The sequence below is a fragment of the Anoplolepis gracilipes genome, chromosome 13, assembly GCF_047496725.1.
Source record: "Anoplolepis gracilipes chromosome 13, ASM4749672v1, whole genome shotgun sequence".
Lineage (NCBI taxonomy): Eukaryota > Metazoa > Arthropoda > Insecta > Hymenoptera > Formicidae > Anoplolepis > Anoplolepis gracilipes.
This window is the reverse complement of record NC_132982.1, coordinates 289,352-304,412: the sequence shown is the minus strand read 5'-3', so window position 1 is coordinate 304,412 and position 15,061 is coordinate 289,352. Positions and strand designations below refer to the sequence as shown.

General features: G+C 34.5%; 1 protein-coding gene across 1 annotated transcript; it reads left to right on the top strand.

Annotated features, from left to right (window-relative positions):
* The first annotated feature begins 7,566 nt into the window (after window positions 1-7,566).
* LOC140672716 (uncharacterized) lies at window positions 7,567-8,532 on the top strand. Its single transcript, XM_072905101.1, has one exon. It carries the CDS (start codon window positions 7,567-7,569, stop codon window positions 8,530-8,532), a length of 966 nt encoding a protein of 321 aa, XP_072761202.1.
* The last annotated feature ends 6,529 nt before the right edge of the window (window positions 8,533-15,061 follow it).

The window sequence follows — 15,061 nt, the reverse complement described above, 5'->3', positions numbered from 1 at the left end:
AACCTGAAGAGTCACACACAGTCACATAGACACATCGTCGGCGCGCCTAGTATCAAGTAACAGTGGAAGGCTTCTTCGAGCCACGCGCTCCTGTCGGGTGCCGATTGGCTGATCTCTTATAATTAATATCTCATTAACTATTGCGAAAATTGGAAAATGGTACATAATTGTTTTACTTATTGTCAGTAAAGTCGTCAACTCCATTAAATTTTTCATTTACAAAGTTTGTACATCTAAAATGTTATAAAACACATTCCTTATATTTTGTTAACGTTGAAACATTTAAAGTATTTGTAAAATTGGAACAAATGTTTCGTTATTACTCTACTTTTTTTAAAGATTTTCAAAATAAATTAATAAATCTTAATTGGACATTGTATCTAAATGCTCAATTTATAAAAGTTATTAATGATAGTTATATTTTAAATTGTCATAATTTATATTCTAAAATTATAAAAAGATTTATAGTTTAGAGATTAAAAATTTATAATAAAAAAAGAATTGTATGCAGAAAGGGATATGATAGTAAATCTATGACAATGCATGCTGTATTTTAGTGATATATTTGATGATATTTTATTTTTGTGATAATATTAATTTTATTATTATTTATTTTTTTTTTATTTTTTTTATAATTTTATTTTATTATTTTTTGATAATATATATATTTTTAAATATATATTATAATATTTGTGATAGTAGTTTATGTTTTCTCATGAGATACACAAATATTATATATTTTAGGTTTTTATAATGCTTGTGATAACAGTTTGTTTTCTCATGAAAATAAAGCAATTTATTATTTCATGCTTTATATGTTCATTTTTTTATTTTTATTTTATTTTGTTGCAATTAATAAGGATTAAATTTGGTAAATATTGACAATAACGGACCCAGTTTTAATCACCTTGACCTTGATATATGTTGTCAAGATCACCTTCCTGAGTAATCTTCAGAAGATTTTAGCCGTCGCTCGTTTTTTATTAAAAAGTTATTAACAAAAAAGTTTTAAAAATTATACAAATATAAATAATCAGAAAAGCAAACATATATAATGAAATATATTTATTATAGTACATATGTTATTATATAGAAAAATAACTGAGAAATATATCTCGTGATATCTGCGTGTTTATGTTTTCGTATGAATCGTCTCTGTATTTACATTAGCAAGGATACATTGTGTCCGCATACTATATGATCGACAAGTACACTTAACTCACTTTTTTGCTGTGGCCACACACACACGCACGCATGCACGCACGGGGGGTGGGGTGCAAGGGGGGCCTCCCGTCCTCTCCTTCCCGCATCCACCTCGCTTCGCGTAGAAAATTGCAAACCCAAGTGAACTTTGCTTTATCTTGTAACGTACGTGCAACGTACGTGCAATGTATGTTGCAAGACAAAGCAAAGTTCACTTGGGTTTGCAACCTTATACGAGAAGCGTGGTGGACGGGGTGGGTGCGGGAGGGGGAGGGCCGGAGGCCATCCTTGCACCCCTCCGTGTGTGTGTGTGTGTGTGTGTTATGAAACTAATTATATTTAATTCTTTGTGTTTGTATTAAAGTAAAGAAAATTTTGTATTTATAATAAAAAACTTCTATATAGCAACGATTCACTGCTCCAAATTTATTTTTGTTCATATATGTATCAGTTTTATATCAATATTACTTGTTTATCTCTCTTAATATTCAAAATAGTTGCTATATTTTCTATACTTTTTTTATTAATAACTTTTTAATAAATAACGAGCGACGGCTAAAACCTTCTGCGGGTCAGTCAAGAGAGTGTTCTTGACAACATATGTCAAGGTCAAAGTGATCGGGGCTGGGTCCGTTATTGTCAATATTTACCTTCAATTTAATTAAGGATTTTATTTAATTACTAAAAATTAAATATAAACAGTTTTTTATTATATATATTATTTTGATGTTTAACATAAAAAGATTATAAAATTTAGTTCTAAAACATTTATTTTTTATTTATGTTACTGAAATATAATGTTTATGCTAATAGTAAGGTTAATATGATTCAAATGTGAGCGGGAATTGCCCAGATATAGAGGACCAATCAAAATTGGATATCATATGCGAGACTCTTATTAGAGGCTCTCTAGGTCGCACCTAAATCGAGGACATGACTACTCTCAGGCTTCTCTCTGCTATTACATTTCTATATAAAAATAACATTTGAGAATGTCAAAAAAACGTTCGAGAATGCGAAGAGGACCTTATAAGCAGTACCTGCGGCACGTTAATATTCCTATTCCATCCAGCACATTTTATTGATAGAAGTGGCAAAAAAAAGAAAATGATCAAAATCAAATAGTAGTTCAAAATGAGTTCATTGACTTATTTGCAAGTTTTATTATATTGATGTAACGTGTAAAATACTCAATGATATTAAATAATATTTAATCATAGAACACCACTTTAAAGTTGTTTGAATTCCGCGCCTCCTCCGGTAAGAGTCAAGCGTGGTATCCATGGTGTTAGCGCTTGTTGAATCGAGGCGCTTTGAGTCGATTTCCTCTTTTTTCAATAAAAGCTCTCTCTCTCTTGCTTCCTCTTCCGCTTGATCCTTTTCTCGGATACGTATATATCTTTTTGACGATATCTCGAAAAGCTGCGCAGCAAATCTCTGGAATCCTATAGAGGATATTCATTCTTGGCTGGAAAGATCTCGATCGCCTAAAGGACGCTTTAGGCGATTTTTACGAAAAGCCCATTTAAAGACTTTCTTTCATTTGGCAAATTCAGGGTTTGTTCGACCGCAGGTTATGTAATAGTCTCTCCCAGGTCAGGCTACGCCTGCTGAATTTTTATCTGACGGACACCCTCTCATACTTTTTTCTTTTATATTTTCTAGACCATACTGATATTTTCAAAGATCATTCGAGATTTCTGTAAGACGTCACTTTGAGATAATATTTGTTCGAGTCTACAGAAAATTCGATGTATCAAGGAGACGTGATATGCGAATAGTTTTATTAAGATAATATTTGTTCGAGTCTACAGAAAATTCGATGTATCGTGGAGACGTGATATGCGAATAGTTTTATTAATATTCTTTTCTTTTCTTATGCTTTCTAAGAGCATTACGATAATAATTTTGTTTTACGTTACTTATTCATTAATTAATTAAGTTAGATTAACATATTTGAATAAATGTAATATCGTTTAAAGTGTATTAATGTTCATTGTTTTAATCACTCTTGATTTTGTATTTGATTATTAAAATATATTCTTTTAACCATTTGTTTATCGTTGATAACTCTACATTATATATTTGGTCCTTCGAGCCGGATATCGGGCGGTAAAAAAACAAAATGAGAGTCAACCACATTGAAAACCGACTCGAGCAACAGCTCACATTGCGAGACTTTATCGTAAACTCAGTGGATAATCTAACGAAAGTCGGATCCTCAACATCAAACATCACGTCTCAACGCGTACATGCTCGATTGTCAGCTCTCAAGGAGAATTGGGAAAAATTCTCCTTAATACATGATGCGATTAATCTCTCAATTACGAAACTCACTTCTAATGACAGTTCAAATAAAAACTCATATTTATTTCTCAGACAATATTTTCTCAGCTACATACGATTCTTACCTCGTGGCAGTCGACAAAATGAATTCCTTGCTCGATCATGACTCTGTAAGTAACAATCACATTCCGTCTACATCTCATACTTCTAGTATCCCTGTATATTTTCATCATGCGCGACTGCCTCGAATCGATATACCAAAGTTTAACGGCACTCCCTCAGATTGGTTATCGTTTAAGGATCTGTTTAGTTCTTTAATTCTCGCTAACCCAACTTTATCAGCCGTAGAAAAACTGCAATATCTTAAAACAAGTCTCATTGGATCCGCTGCCCATCTATTAAAAAATACGACTCTCACTGCGGAGAATTTCCAAAAGGCCTGGGAAGCACTGATTGCCTTTTATGAAAATAAACGACTCCTAGTAAATTCCGCATTACACTCCCTTTTAACATTAAAACGTATGACAAAGGAGTCCGCCAGTGAGATGGAGCAACTCTACACAAACATCATGCAAATCCATTGCACTCTTGAAACACTGAAACGCCCGATACATCACTGGGACGATTTTTTTGTGTTTATTGCGGTACACCGTTTGAATGCGGAATCCGTGAAATCATGATAGCATCACTTAGGCTCGTCAAAAGAGCCCCCCACGTGGACACAGTTCAGCGATTTCCTAATTACGAGATTATTATCACTTCAAGCTTTTGAAAAATCTCGAACTGGTAAGTCAAACACAGCATCTGGCCAACAATCATTTAAATCTCACTTTCAGGGAAAATCAAAAGATAAACATTCAAAAAAACCTAGCTTGTGTACGTTGTGCTCCTCCAATCACTACATAGCAAGTTGTCCGCAATACAAAGAAAGGAAATCCTCAAAAATTATAATCTTTGCTTTAACTACCTCGGATCTCATCGAGCATCAGCCTACCGCATAACAAAGCGATGCCTGAAATGTGGTCAAAACACCATACCACAATCCATCAAAAGGAAGCCGCTAAACCCTCCCTCTGACTCAACCTCGACAACACCCTCGGCATCAGCTAAAAACTCACGTCCTTCAAGTATCATGTCAAACTCAATCAACTAATTCAGGTGTTCTTCTTGCAACCGCTCAGGTTTTGGCAATATCATCGAATGGAGAATTCATCAAGGCTTGTGACCTTATCGACCAAGAGTCAGAAATATCTCTTGTTACGGAACGGCTGGTTCAAATGCTTCATCTCCCAAGAATATCCTCCAATATTCCTCTCACTGGAATTGGCGCACAACGGTCAAACACTACCAAAGGTCTAACTCACTTCACAGTTAAATCAATCTCATAGCAATAATTTCGAAATTAATGTATCAGCATATATCCTTCCGAAGTTGACTTCCTCTCTTCCATCAATTAACTTTAAACAAATACATTGGCCTCACCTCGACGGAATTACTCTTGCGGATTACAATTATAAATCTCCAGGAGCTTTTATTGACATCATTTTAGGATCCAATGTTTTCCATAAAATTATCGATAACGGATTTATCAAAGAAGACGAAAATTCCCCAATAGCACAATTGATTAAGTTTGAATGGATTATTTCTGGACCTGTAGTCAATCATCCTCCGAATGAATTGCACGGATACCACGTCATGATTGACAAAGAACTTCATGACGTTCTTCAACTATTCTGGCGAGTTAATGAAATCCCAATGGCATCCTCATCATCATTATCTAAGGAGGATCAAGAGTGCGAACAATATTTTAAATCCATGCATTCCCGCGATAATCAAGGACGCTACACGGTTCGCTTACCATTAAAAAAATCGATTAATTCTTTAGGAGAGTCTCGCCTAAAGGCAATGCGGATGCTTCATCGATTATCTAATCAATTATCAACCAATCAAGATTATGCTCAAGCTTACTATGAATTTTTACAAACCTACGAAAATTTTGGGCATATGGTGCAAGTTCCTCCTGCTCAACCAAAACCGAAATCGGCTTATTATCTTCCTCCTCGCGGAGTTTTCAGGGAGAATAGTTCAACAACGAAACTTAGAGTCGTATTTAATGGATCAAGCCGAACCAGTAGCGGAATCTCACTGAATGACTTACTTCATACGGGACCTAAACTACAAACGGATGTCTTTGAGGTACTCATCTGGTTCCGTCAATTTCGATATGTCTTCTCATGCGATATAGAGAAGATGTATCGACAGATCAATGTTCACCAAGAAGATTGGAACTATCAGCGTATTCGTGGAAGAATCAAAATCACGAAATTTCAACATACCAGTTAACAATCGTAACCTACGGTTTAGTTTGTGCTCTCTATTTAGCCCTACGAACGATTGCTCAATTAGTGGAAGATGAGGGGAGACAGTTTCCTCTCGCAATTTCTCCACTTACTCAAGGGAAGTATGTAGACGATATTTTCGGAGGCGCTGATTCTGTCGAGCAAACTAGAGATATCCTCCAGCAAATCATTTCCTTGTGCATGGCGGGCGGATTTCCGCTTCAAAAATGGACGAATAATGACACAAGAATTCTCAAATCCATTTCGCTCAATCACATGGTAATCCTACATCCATAAAGTTTGAGGAAACAACAACTGTATCCATTTTGGGTCTATGCTGGAAATCTGTCACCGATTCTTTTCAGTTACAACAATTCTATTCAACGATCAGGCACAACAAAACGCATTATACTCTCCACAATTGCTAAAATACTTGATCCGCTCGGTTTTCTCGCTCCGGTTATAATTACAGCAAAGATTTTAATCCAAGAACTCTGGGCAATCAAGCTTGGTTAGGATGATCCGCTGCCTTCGCCAGTTGTAAGAAAATGGACTTGTTTTCAAGAACATATCCATGATATAGCTAAACTTTCTTTTCCCAGATGGATCAAGCTCAAACAACATCAGGATGTCGAAATCCATGGATTTTGTGACGCATCGCAACTAGCCATGTGCGCTGCTGTTTATATTAGAACCAAGCAAGCAGATAATTATCATACTCATTTAGTTTGTGCTAAGACGAAGGTCGCACCACTAAAGAAAATGACCATTCTTCGCTTGGAACTCACGGCAGCTACTCTCTTAACCAGGCTAATCTCCAAAGTTTTGAACATTTTAAACATAAAACGAATTCCTGTTGTAATGTGGACAGACTCCGCGATTGTTCACACTTGGATTAATAGTCATCCTTCAAGATGGAAGGAATTCGTACACAATCGGGTTTGTCATATCCACGAAACACTTCCTCAAGCAATCTGGAGATTTATCCCCAAACACCAAAACCCTGCTGACTGTAGAACTCGAGGATTAACGCCCGCATAACTCATTCAGCAAACCTCATGGTGGATAGGACCTCTCTGGCTTTCTGAAAAATCTACAACTTGGCCGAAAGGACCGACATTGTTGAATCAACGAGAAAACCTTGAAAAAAAACCAATTCAAATACTTGTTACTAATTGTCCAAACACCAATCTCTGGAATATTATTTATATAAATATTCAAGTCTTAACCGATTATTAAGAATAACTGTTCTATGTACACGCGCCTTATCTCGTTTCAAAGGAAATCGAACGAATCTATTAAATCAACCGATCACAACTCAAGAACTGGAAAACGCCAAACTCTACTGGGTAAAAGAAATTCAGCAATGTGCTTTTCAATAGGAAATCAAACTTATCTCTAATCAACAACTGCTTCCTCGATTAAATCAACTTCTACGTCTTACTCCATGGATTGATTCTCAAGGACTTATACGAGTAGGCGGTCGACTTCAGTCAGCACCCTTATCTGCCTTTCAAAATCCGCATTTCAAAACATCCATTAATTTTGCCTCGCAATTCTGCACTAACCTCCTTAATCATTTCAGATGCTCACATTAAAACGCTACATGGAGGAACCCAGTTAACTCTTTCTTTGATTAGAAGCGAGTTCTGGATCATTGGAGGACGAGCACCTGTTCGATCTTTTATTTTAAAATGTATAGTGTGCTCAATATCGCCAAAGACGAGTTCATCAAATAATGAGACAACTACCTGCGGAAAGAGTAACCCCATCTCGTCCTTTCCTTCACTCTGGCATTGATTATGCTGGACCGATCATTTTGAAAAACTGGAAAGGAAAAAATTCAAGAACATACAAAGGTTACATCGCCCTATTTGTGTATTTATCAACCTTTGCTATTCACGTAGAATTGGTTACTGATTATTCGACTGAAGCATTCATATCAGCCTATAAACGATTTGTGTCAAGGAGAGGTAATTGTGCTACTCTAACTAGTGACTGCGGCATCAACCTCAAGGGAGCTGACAAGGAGCTCCAGTTTGTTTTTTTCAAGTTCAAAGGAACTCGACCGCCTTTTTCATTATTATCAAAGGATGGCACTCTATGGAAGTTTATCCCTCCAGTCACACCCCATTTCGGAGAAAAATGGGAAGCCGGAGTGAAGTCGGTGAAATACCACCTGAGGAGAGTAATAGGAAATCAAATATTAACTTACGAAAAGATGACCACCTTTCTAACGCAGGTTGAAGCCATACTCAATTCTCGACCACTCTGCGCACTCACTGATGATCCTGACGATTTGAACGTTCTCACTCCGGCTCATTTTCTCATTGGTAGCTCTTTGGCGACAGTCCTCAAACCATCACTCGAAAATGTAAAAATTTCACATTTATCTCGATGGCAACTCTCAAGACAAATGTTTGATAGTTTCTGGAAGTTATGGTCTAAAGGATATCTTCAACGGTATCTCTCAATGTACAAATGGAATCAACCATCCCCGTCTTTACAAGAAGACATCCTGGTTTTAGTCATGGATGAGCGATATTCTCCTGTCACGTCCAGTGACGTTCCTTGTCGATCTTTCCTCGGAGAAGACCAACGAAGGGTGCTCTCTATTTTTATGGGCAACCTGCAATGCACCGGTTATACCCAGGGACGCCGAGAGCTAGGATCTTTTATTTCAGTACAGGTAGAAACGGATTGACACAAGGTGAAATGAAGTATTTATTGATTTATTAATATTATATTTTTATTATGAGTAGTACATAAGCCTGTATATTTGTTGAAAAAAAAGAATAAAGATGGTTATAATAATTCTTGTGTGTATATTCCTTGTGAGTGATATTATAGAGTCTGCGTACTTGACAAGACTTCAGAAATAAAGAATAGTTACAAAATAATTAATGAAGAACTTACTTTGTTGGAAAAATGTTGTTAAGTATAATCGTAATTAAGTAAACGGTTGTCTATTAATAAATTATTGAATTCTATTTGAAAATAAGAAAAAAATCGGAATAAAGTTGATGGAACAATTCTGAGTTTGAATAATGACGCGTCGCCTTCAGATTACAAGCTGAATAGCGGCGTGTTGCTTTGCAAAATCTATAAATATCTTAACTTTCTTTGTTACAAGATGATTTAAGGTCAGAGGGATTGGCGATAAATCTTTTATTTATTAATTCTCCGATGGTAGCAGGATTTATTATTAAAGGACGGGGACCTATATCGGTATCGATAGGATGTATGTAATTGTTTTTACAATCTATAATATAAGAAGAAGATTCTTGATTGGAAGAGGAAGGTTCGATAAGAGGAATTTGTTCGGAATCGGTTGTGGAATTAGAAAGACAGTCGTTTATAGCTTTAAGAAGACGAGCTTTCAATCGCCTTAGTATATGTTTCCTACCAGCACGTCGGGTTTTTGGCATACTCAATTTCAGTTTATGTTGTTTCCACGAATCCTTCGCATAAGATTCGTATCGGCAGTCAAGCTGAATTTATTACCGGGGATCGTGTGTCATAAGATCGTGCGGCTTGGAGAGTATCCTTATCCAGCATCTGAACTTATTTGCACAAATCCGGTTTAATATTGCTGTATAAATTTGATTTGATAAACTGAGTATACTGGGTAGATTTTAAGACTTGAATACTCTGTTGCAGTTATTTATTCTATTTCGGTTTAGGTTGCTTTCACTAATCTCTATGTACGAGGTTGGCTTCGGCAATCGTAAATCGAACCTATCACCGGGGATTGTGAGTTGTGAGATCGTGCGGCCTGGAGAGTATCCTTATCCAGCATCTGAACTCACCACACAAATCCGGTTTAATATCGATAATTAATAAGACTGAATCTGCCGTGAGATCGTGCGGCCTGGAGAGTATCCTTATCCAGCATCTGAACTCACTGCATAATTCAAGTCGAATGACTTTAATTAATCTTGAAAGAGTTGGATAAACTCGTATAAATATAAATCGAATATTCAATTATTTAACAAATACGTGCTGTAGTAAATTTAAGAAAAAAAAAGAAAAATCACTGTCACTCGGTGTTACAATAAAACTCTGTTTTCCAAATAGGGAAGATGACCCTATGAGGAAAGGCGTAGGCCACTGTTAGTCAGTGAACGGATTCAGAAGCCAGTATCGATGGCACCTGCCACTGTAGGAGCTTACTTTACACGACATCTTTTTATTGTTCAGGTGGAAGCAGGCACGCTGAATCCTGTTATTGTATGTTTGATATAGTCTGGTGGTGAGAATACAATTCACTCGGCACTAACGAGAGGCTGAGGAAGTTCTAGGAACTCCATGACACCATGACAAATATCGCGCAATGAACGTGACGCACAGAGGTGATCTTATGACAGGATATCGTTGGAATAATTTAATAATTCAACAATTGAATTATATCAAACAATAAAATAATTTAAAGTAAACTGTAATGATTTGAAATTAGATTAAATAACGACTGAAAAATAAAAGAGGTAGTATTATGTTATAAGGTAATAGGTAATATAGGATAAGGGTGTGGAATACAAGTATCGATTAAAGATCAGTGAAAGACGAAATATTATCAAGTATGAAATAAGAGATAAAATAATATAAGTGTCGGTATCGAAATAAAATATAAGTATTAATCGTAAAAATGTAACATTGAATCTATAAAATTAAAGTATTATGAAATAATTCTATCTCAGAATTATTCTATCAAAAGAGTCAGTGAAATAATATAAGTATAAGATTCAATGGATTCAGCGGCATAAAATAGTATAAGTATTAACATGTATGAAAATATTCTAAGTACGAAGATCATAAAATATTTCTAAGTGTGAAAATATTCTAAGTTCGAAGAGTGGGAAAATATTTCTAAGTTCGAAGATTGAAAAGTTTATAAGTCTTTATTCAGTATAATCCTTAGTACAATTTTACTTACAAGTATTTAACTGCTGATTAGTAGTTACTGGATGGCTCTTCCTTTCTTGTTGTAGCTCTCTTGAAAATTTCCGACTGAATAGTTCTTCTAGTTGTTGTTCTCTTGAAAATTTCCGACTGAATGGTTTTTGCTTGATGTTACTTGTTCAAAAATTTCCGACTGAATAGTTCTCCTTTTCTTGTTGTTGCTTGCTTGAAAATTTCCGACTGAATAGTTCTTCCTTGTAGTTGTTCTCTTGAAAATTTCCGACTGAATGCTCTGGTCGTCCGCGGACGCGCCTTATATTCAGATTGAATGTGGGCCGCGGGGATCGGGGATCTCGAGCTTGTGGGCTCCTTCAGTATATGCAGAGGTAATTTTCGGTATTGAGCGCGGCGGCTTACAAAGAGATGCCGCCGTTTAAACAATCTTTCAAGATGACGCAGGTGCAAGATGAAACTTGATACTTTCCTTGCACTAAGGCTTATAATATTTAATACATGAATTCTTTTATAACGCTAATTTTCTTTAATTAATTGCAGGGAAACCGTTAATAATTTTATAAACATATATATATATATATATATATATGTATCGATTCAGGAATTTTTGCTTTACATTTTGATATAAAAATCAAATAATTATTCCAATATTTAATTTTCTTGTAGTATAATGAAGGTTATTCAAAGGTCATTTGTTATAAGCGTATAATATTTTAACATATAAATTTCTTTTATAACTCTAATTTTCTTTTTCTTATATTGAAGTAATTGTTAATTATTTCCTGAACATATATATATGTATGAAATCAGGAATTTTTACTCTACCTTTTGATATAAGAATTGATTAATTATTTTGATATTTTGGATTCCGTGCTATTATAAGAGAAATAATATAAATTCGCATAGCTTATTCACATATTAAAATTTATAAAAAGATCAAAATATGTATATATATATATATATATATCCTTTAGTCAAATTGAATATGGTTAATATTCTCATTATTTTTGTAATTAATAAATTATGCTTCTATGTTAATTAATTAATTAACAATCGATCTTTTTATAAGTACAATTTGGTTTTTGTTAATTTTATAATGAATAAAGGTTATTATAAAATAATATTTTCGCTAGAATATAATATTAATAATATTTAAATAATACATTGTTCGATTTTTACATTATTTTATAATGGAGAGTTTTAGTAAAAATTGTAAAGATCTTAATGAACGTAAAATTTTCATATATAAATGCTAATAAATTATTTAATGAAATATTTAATTATTTAATATATATAATTATTTTATATAATAATTATATATTAAGACTCTCGATTATGATATAATGTGTTATAATTTTTATTTAAGCCCTTTTCTGTTTGCAACAATTATTGTTGCCAGTGGTTCTCATTCTAAAATTATTTAGTGACTTTGGAATTAAATTTAAATTTATCCATTATTAATTATTTATTAATATGTATTAATATAGTTACGGCTTCTTAATGGTTGCAAAGAGAGTTTGTTACTTAATTATTTATTATAATATCATAGGTGCATTATTGTAATTATGTACTTATCAGTGGTGCTCATTCTTAATATTGGTAAAAATAATATTTAAGAGTAAAATTATTAATTTTTAACTAACAATTAAGGGGTTTTAGTTGTATACTTCCAAATGAATTGAAACTTTGAGGGTATGCGTTTTAGGCAATTTTAAAATTTTTGGCTGCCATTTTTAACTTTTTTGTTTTTGGACTTAGAGGATCGAAAATATGTTGACTGGCCTTAAAGTAACAAAACTAAGATATGTGTAAAGTCTCAGCTGATTTGGAGCAACTTTAAAAATCGCCATTTTGGATTTTTTATCTTTAGACTTAGAAATTCGAAACTAGCTAAATCGTGTATAAATCTTTAAGTATAACATTTATGGAAAGTTTCATGAAAATCGGAATTAATTTAAACAAAGTGACGGCCATTTTGTTTTTACTGGGCTAACGAATCAACGTGCAATTACTCCGGTCTTAAAAAGGGGCCTTTGTATATGATGCCGTTCAAATTTCGTTTTATTTCGTGCATTAGTTTAAGAGAAGTTTTTATTTGTTTATAAGAGGTCCACCATTTTGTTTTTACTAGTTGGAACCAGATTAATTTCTTTTTACTCTACTTGAAATAGTGATCACGTTAGCTATGTTTCAGAGTGCTAGGTCGTCTCCTTCATTTGTTATTAAAATTAATTGTTAATAATAATTTCGTAAATTTTCGAATAACTATATTGTTGGAGACATAACGATGTCTAACGAACGATAGTGTAAGTTGAATCGATATTGGCAATTGAAACCATTAGGATAATATTAATAACTTCAAATTCTTGTATATATTTAAATAAATTTTATATATGCATCATTATTACTGTTGACTTTAATAAAGGATGGATCTATCCTGATGCTTCCATTTGGCTTCTTAGGCAAGTTTTAATTAAATTAAAGTTCAAGAATACTTATTTTAATAAGGAAAAGAATTGTTATTATTTCGCATTGCTTTTTTTATCGGATTCTTGTCTCATAAGTTATAGTTTGCAAGTATAGTCCGTTATATGCTATACGGTAATCTACTTCTACTGTTATTTATTATTCTTTAATATTTTATAATATAATTGATAATGTAATATTGAATATTTAAATATAATTAATAAGAGCGTGATTATATATGTAATAAGCAAGTAATAATAATAGAGAGATAATTATTCTTATGCAATTTTGGGCTGTGATTATTATATTATATAAGAAATTAAATTTTTGGATTCGAAAAAATGACGGGACGTCACACCTCCCTCCCTATTTGAGAACGAATTCCGATGTTTTCGTAGGAATTTGTTCTATGCCTTGCAATTGATTCCTTAGATTTATATAAAATTGAGAATTGGAATCAGTTATATTTACGGTTGTCGATGTGTCAGGATCACTGTCTCGGGCAACTGCAGGTAGCTGTCGGGTTACAGGGTCCTCTATTGAATTAGGTGGTGCGGATGGGGGTGTTGGTGTATCGTTGCCGTCTTCATGGTTTCCATGTCTGTCGACTGGTCCGCGAGCGAGATGTAGCAGTAGGTGAGTGAGCTCCATAGGGCTCCGATCAGATGTACACTGCATCCATAGACTGTATGAAGAGCGTATCCCGTGGATTGTGATATCGATGATGAATTTTATTAGTCAGATTATCATTAATATTCCAACAATTCCAGCGGTTGCAGAGCCGAAATTTAGGTATCCCTTCCATACGCGGGAGACGGTACCTTCGACTATTTTGTTGAGCGATTCTTCGTCCAGTAAATTATACATGGAGAGAGTGTCAGGATTTACGGAATGTCCGGTTAATCCTCTAGCGACTGCATTCAACAAGGCTGGTTTTTCTGCAGGGAACATGATATGATCCCTTAGTTTTTCTATATCTACTTCGGAATAGATTCCGCTGATAGCCAATGGTCCAGGCGTCAAGTATTCCCATGACAAGGATGCCATTGGTCGTAATTGCGGAGGAGGTAACTGTCGTACCTGAAGTTTCGGAGTGAATTAAACCCATGTGTTTTCAATTCGATAAAGAGTGGGTAGTTCGTAACTACATTCTTTTTCATTACCAATTTTAGTAATGATTCTTGATTTTGGGGTGAGAAAGTATGAACTATTGCGTACTATGACGGATAGTTCTGTGTAACATTCTTCAGTCTTTCTTACTGTAACGTCGACTGGAATACATTTGATTATTTGAACGGCTTCTCCGGTGGTGACAGCCATGTATCTAGGTCCTTTTATGAGTCGATAAGCGAAATTATCGGGTTGAAGAGTAGCGAAAGACAAAGCGTTTGTTATAACTTATCTTTCTAGTTCACATTTTTGCTGCATAACGTTGTAATATAAAGATGTCATCTGGTGTCGTATGTGTTTTTCCACGTATATGAACTTGGAGTTCATATATGTGAAAATATCTAGATTGTTGATTGGGATAGTACTTCGACTAGCGAATGTATCTCCCTTTTTAGTTTCCAGAATGAAGAATTTCGGGTGCTCTGTACGAAGGAGAGTACATCCACATAGTGGTTGTTCCTTGGTTTTTGTAAGAGCTAAAGTAATATCTTCAGTTGTTAAACTGTAGATAACTGCAGACGTTGATTCATTGATATTGGTTATCATTTTGGTTGCTGGACCCTCGTAAAGGACGTCATATTGAAGTCGCAGGATGACGTAGGCATAGGTTTCCAGTACGTGTATCCGTCGTCGGAGTCGAGACAGAAGGTGTCAGCGAGTGTACAGATCGTTCCAGATCTTAG